The 6,619-nt window shown below is 33.5% G+C and overlaps 1 protein-coding gene across 1 annotated transcript; it reads right to left on the bottom strand.

Moving 5' to 3' along the window:
• Positions 1-39: 39 nt before the first annotated feature.
• On the bottom strand, positions 40-2,824 carry LOC109218422 (probable NAD(P)H dehydrogenase (quinone) FQR1-like 1). The gene is made up of 4 exons (XM_019382786.1): positions 2,720-2,824; positions 1,494-1,587; positions 737-999; positions 40-501 (listed from the first exon to the last, which is right to left on the bottom strand). The coding sequence occupies exons 1-4, from the start codon at positions 2,740-2,742 to the stop codon at positions 270-272; spliced, it is 612 nt and encodes a 203-aa protein (XP_019238331.1). The 5' UTR covers positions 2,743-2,824; the 3' UTR covers positions 40-269.
• Between the last annotated feature and the right edge of the window lie 3,795 nt (positions 2,825-6,619).

Here is a 6,619-nt window from a genome sequence, read left to right on the forward strand (position 1 = left end):
GGTGGGGGTAGGAAAGGATTTGTTGCTGCAGTCATTGGCTATGAAAGGGGGGAAAATATAAGTATTGATTCATAAAACATGTAAACCAACCTCTGTAAACTATGACAGACACCAACCAATGACCCTATAAATATGCTGATACAATAGGAAATAATCACTTATTGTGTAGTTCAGTAGGAATGCAACTTAAAACCAAAACAAGAGTGTACTAGACATAGGGGGGAAAAAATGAACAGTAGAAATGCAATACTATAATTGTAGTGAAACAATCAGGCAGAGCCTTTGAGCTTCTTTGTGATGGTGGCAATGTATTTTCCCTGGTGGAAAGCTTGCTCCATTTCAAGCTCTGTTGGCTGTCTAGAGCCATCTCCAGCATAAGTTCCAGCACCATAAGGACTTCCACCTTTAATATTCTCCATCTCGAACATGCCGCCTCCAAATGTGTAACCAATTGGAACAAAGATCATTCCATGGTGAACAAGCTGTGTAATTGCTGTCAACCTGCAGATTTATCAAGTCTAAGTAAAAATTTTGAGCTTAACTTCTATATATCAACACTGCAAACACTTAAAAGTAATTATAGTTAACCTGGAAATTAGGCAGGCTGCTTGCTACAACAGGTTCAAATATACTGATAGTGCATTTTTTTTTATTTACTTACTGACAGTATATAAAAGTTATTAAGCGCAAAAGTTTTTGAGGAAAAGATGCGAGTCTTTGAGGAAAAGGGACTAACGCGGTAGTCTCTTGGCCACCTCCTTGAGAGCCAGTGCTATAGAAAAGGCCTGCTGGCTTGCCGGCAAGCTGCTGAGTTCTCCAAAGACCTCCAGTGGCATCAAGAAATGCCTTGAATTGAGCTGCCATCATCCCAAATCTTGTTGGGAACCCGAACAAAAAGCCATCAGCCTCAGCAAGGTCATTGGGTGTGATAATTGGTGCATCACCTTTCGCTGGGGCACCCATCTTTCCAAGAACCTCTTCTGAAAGAGTTTCTGGCACCTGTGCCATTCACAAATCAACAAAAAGTTAAAATACATAGGCAATACATGTTCATTAGTTTTTTTCCTTTCACCTCCAAAGCCCTCTAAAGGGCATTGTTCAGAAAACAGCCAATCATAGGATTCAAGAAATCATGGAAAAGTTAACAGTCGCAAGTGAATTAATAACGGACAATGAAGTAATGAACTAACTATATGGCTATTGTTGAATTGTTTTCTTTGTCTAATTGCATTGACTCATTGTAATTTCAAACAAGTAGTAGTCACATTAGGTATCACTACATCAAATGTCAAGTCAATAATTTTCTCGGCAGGATTTTAAGGAGACGACTAGGACTCTAGAGATTTCACACTGTCAATGAATAATGTAAACACTTTAGGAGATATTAGGTTTGTAAAGTCAAAATCACATACTTTCATCAATTTTCAGGGATCAAGAATTCTCTAAGTCACACTCACATAAATAACATCATTAAAAAGAAATGACAAACAGACCTGCCATAGTTTGGCTTCTACCCCTTCAACTGATGCAGCTCCTTTCTTTATCTCTTGTGCTAGCTTCTCAACATGTCCATACGTGGAGTAGTAACTGCATAAATTTATATTTTTCAACCATTAGCTTTACAAGCCCCATATTGGAAATCAAATGAATTAAACAAATCATCCCCGCTTTTAGAGACAAAATTTTTGGGGATACGCGTACGAGACACAAGAAAAGTTGACTTTAAATTGAATAAGAATCACATATCACATTGGAATAGTTGGAAGCAATCTAGTTAAGCAACACCAAATACACCAAGGATGAGGCCATCAGGCAATAGAATCCAACTTCACGAAACGATAAAACAGGACAAAAGATGGCACAAACCAGAAAGCAATCAATCATCAAAAATCACTCAATGGAGGATTTCTTGAGTAATGTTTTGGGGGTTTGTTGGAGAACTGGTAGTTGATACAACTCAACGAAATCATTGACCAAAGATAATATCACCAACTCCATTCTGCAGCTTCAAGTTGATATTTTTTAATTACAAGAATGTCATCTTATACGGGAGTAAAAGAATACCTAACCAACTCATGCAAAATTAGTTGGTCTATCATTTTCATAAGAATCTTTTAGTGAGCAAAAAGTCTCCTACCTTAGATCAAGAGAACAGACACAGGTAAATTGGATAGGTTGATATTTTGTTTTGTTTTTTAAATTTCAAGAAGCTCATTTTGTAAAATGACTACAAAGGAATACCTAACCAATTCCTGCAAAAATTAATTGGTCAATTCATTTTCACTAGAATCATCCAGTAAGCTAAAGATTTCCTGCACTAGATCAAGACAACAAACACTGGAAACAAATGATAGCCTTCACACACAATCAGCATTCAATTGATCATTAGATCATTAATTTAAAGAAAGAATCAAATCCAAAAAACAAATTTTGCAGAGCCTTAGATCATTAGCATAAAGAAGGAAAATGCCCATAAATATAATAAGGTCGGAACATAAGCACACAACCATGGGAAAAATGATCTATCAAAACAAGAATAAAGAATACAACACAGATCAAAATAACAAAAAGCAAATCACACCCACAATTCGTTCCACTCTAAAATTCAAACAGAGAATTTAAAACTCAAAAATAAATTACAGGAAATAAACTACAAAAACGTAACATGTACAAGAAAATAAACAGGTACAAACATATATGAGATACAAAGAGTGCTTACACAATGTAGACTTTGGTAGCCATTGAAAGTAAGGTTAGGTGAATGAATGAGTTGGAATACAAAGAGAAAGAGGAATGGTGGAAGAGAGTGGGGAGGCCATTGCTGCTTATATAGTGGGGGGAAGACTCAAATATCCATTAGGAGTTGACCATTTTCATAGAGGCTTCTCAGATTTGTGTGGATTAATTAGGGGTAATTACGTCATTTTGTCCTCATTTATTTATTCCTGCATAAGTTGTTGATGTCACGCTCATCATCATTATCGTAATAATAATTATACCTTTCTCTTTTTTTTTTTGGTTTTTATATTAGAGTATACACTAAATTCTTATTTTTCATTATTGAGGGGAAAAAAGAGTAAGAGCCTCTTTGAAAAGCCATCTGGGAATTTAATTTGGGTATAATTAAGTGTAATTATACAGTTTGGTATGTTTGTTTGGCCAAGTAATTACTTGATTAGCATGGAATTGGATGTAATTAGAGGGGCGCAATTAGACTCTCCAATTCTCAAGGCGGAGGTGAGAATTGGTGGTAATTACACCGTGTACTTACAAGGTTGCTTTTTAGTTTCTTTTCTTTTTGTTTTTAATTTAATTTATTTTATTTATAACTTGTTATTTCTATTATTTTACTTTTTTAATTTTGTTTTTACCTTTTAATTTAAAATTTTAAAATATATTTTTCTTTGTACATTATTTATCTTTCATTTCTCTACATTTACTTCTTGTGATTCCATGTAATTGCTTATATTTTATTTATTATTTATTTTATTATGCTGCTTGGTAAGTTAGGATTTGAGGGAAATTGGGTATAGACTGGTTGGCTCCGTGTCGTATTATACTGGACTATTGCGCTAAGGCGACAATGTTGGCTATGCCGAGAATACCACGGACTGAGTGGCGAAGTTCGACGGATTATGGTCTAATTGGGTAGTTTTATATTTTCGAAGATTCAGCANTCATAAACAAACTTGGCATATAATGAGTGATGCAGTTAAAGTGGAATTTCGTTGTTGAATGTGGTTATAAACTTACTACGTTTCCTAATCTTAAGTTCTAGTGGAACTTACTATTATTATATTAGAATTTGACATACAACTATTTTTTTTTTTTTTTGTATTTTAAAATTGTGTTATATTCATGGTTCCAATTTACTTGTTTTAGTAGTATTGGCTCACATTGCATGTTGATCATTTTTTAGTTAGAATTGATAGATTAGTTTTGCCAAAAATTTGGATAATGTTATGATATTATATTTATAAATATTAATTTATTTTATCAAACATGAATTCCATAATATTCTTACAAAACGTATGTTTTTAGTTTTTGTAAGTATCTAAACTAAACATTATTAATTTGAAAAATATATATAAATTATTTTTATAATATTAGTTATAAATATATGATTACTAATTAATATATATTCACGAAAAAATATATATCTTAAAAACCAACTATAATATTATTTATACTTATAAAATTTATAGGCATATATTATTATATTAACTTTTAAGTTTTGATAATTTAGTCTAACGGTGAGTTACACATGTGCAACCAAACAGTAAACTTGTAATTATGCTGTAATTACACCATCACAAACAAGCAGGTCGTCGTAATTACACAATTGTATAATTACTAGACTGTGTAATTACTACCCTAGTAATTACACCAATTCCAATTATCTGGTGGCTTTCCAAACAGACCCTAAAGGAAAATTTGACCCACCCAAAATAAAAGTAAAAATAGCACGGTCTAGCCAGTTTTTGGACTGGTCATTCAAAAATAGCCAGCGTTTACCAAGTCAATAAAATATAGCCACTATTTTGCTGCAACAGAGACCGATCCAGCATAATATACTGGAGTTCGGTGCACCTGTGTATGAACTTCCAGCATATTATGCTGGAACTCCAACACACGGAAAGTTCCAGCATAATATACTGGAGATTCGAGCACTTGTGTATGAACTTCCAGCATATTATACTGGACCGGTATACTTTACTGGAACTCCAGTATATTATGCTGGAGTTCTAGTATACTTATGCTGGAACTCCAGCATAATATATTGGCGTATTTTCCGGATTTTGAATAGTGTTTTCGCTCAGATTTATCTTTACATGAAAAGTGGCTAAATTTCGATTACTTTTGAAACTGGCTTATCTTGAATGACCAGTTGTAAATGTGACTATTTTTGAATTTCTCCCGAAATAAAAAGAACACAAGAAAAGGAGTACGGAAATATTAACATGTTTAGATTGTACTTGCCAACTAAAGGCAGAATAAGGAAAGTTAAAGCAGAAAATGAGAAAGTAAATGTAAATGCCACACTATAAAATATTTAATATGAGTACGATTATAGTAGGTAAATATAGATGGACGTTACAATATGCAAAAAAGTTTTATATTATCTATATAGGAGTAGTTACCTCTAATAACAAAGGTTGATACCTTATTTATTTTAAATAAATACCTTTTAAAAAAATTATATTATATAACTACCTTTTGATTTTTTATACCAAATATCTATTTACGGTTACCTCCTACCATTAAGCCATAAAATAAGCATTGTTTTATTTTTCTCTCTCATACCTTTTGATTTTTTATACCAAATATCTATTTATGATCACCTCTTGCCATAAAATAAGCTTTGTATTATTTTTCTCTCTCATATCCCCTCAAATTTCTCCTATCCCCTACCCCGAAAAATTTTATTTTGTGTCTCATACAACTGACACTAGTTGTATGAGACATCTTTTTTGTCTCACAGTTTTGTGGACCCAGATGTTTGTGGACCCAGAAGTGTAAGATTGGGGTCCATAAATTTGTGAGACAAAAAGGAGCCTCATACAACTAATGTAAGTTGTATGAGACACACAATAAAACTTCTCACCCTACCCCATATCTATTCTCTCTCTCTCTCTCTACTTTCCGATATCTTCTTCTCCGTCGGACACTCGAGCAATTGCCACCGTCACCGTTTCGACCGTGGCCGTTATTCATTGATACTGCCACCCTCAGCCTCCCAATCTCATTCTCTGACGCAACATATCGGATCAACAAAAATCTCTGTTATTTCGCCGGTAATTACGTGCTAATCGTCGGCAACCGGAGGCAACGGTGACGGCGAGCGAGGACTGGATACTGATGGTGCTTCGACGATACGACATTAGGGTTGTTCTTGAACAAAGACAACGGAGTTGGGGGCTGAGCAACTTGAATTTTTTATTAATATATTTTAATGTATTTCAATGTATCTCGCCATATTTCATTGTATTCATTGTCTTTTTTTCATTGTATTTCAATGTATCTCGCTATATTCTATGTATTTCATTGTATTCATTGTCTTTTTTTCCATTGTATTTTAATGTATCCCGCTGTATTCTATGTATTTCATTGTGTTCACTGTCTCACTATATTGCACGAATGTATTCATATATTTTTTGTTAATTAATATAATTTATGTATTCAGATGTATTATATAATTTTTCTGGAGATTGCTATGTTTTTGGGGATCTTTCGGTTGAGAATCTTTTTTATAATTGGAAATACAAATTTTGTGTGTTGTAATTGAGTTTGTTGGGTTATATTAGGAGTCTATTATGTTAATTAATTCACTTTCCGTTTAGAAATAGTGTAATCCCATGTTTCACGCCGTGAATACAATCGAATACAATAATATGTCCAGCTGTAATCCCATGTTTCACGCCATGAATACAATCGAATACACTCGAATACAAAAATCTGTCTAGCTGTAATCCCATGTTTCATGCCTAGAAAATAGTGTAACTTAGAATCATCCAAATTAGAGTGTTGATCTTTTTCCTGGGGGGTATTCCAATTTGATGAGATTCGGAAACGAGGGTTACATTTAAATAACTAAATTACAGAATTAAGTCTATCTTTC

The sequence above is a fragment of the Nicotiana attenuata genome, unplaced genomic scaffold (assembly GCF_001879085.1).
Source record: "Nicotiana attenuata strain UT unplaced genomic scaffold, NIATTr2, whole genome shotgun sequence".
In the NCBI taxonomy this organism is placed as follows: Eukaryota; Viridiplantae; Streptophyta; class Magnoliopsida; order Solanales; family Solanaceae; genus Nicotiana; species Nicotiana attenuata.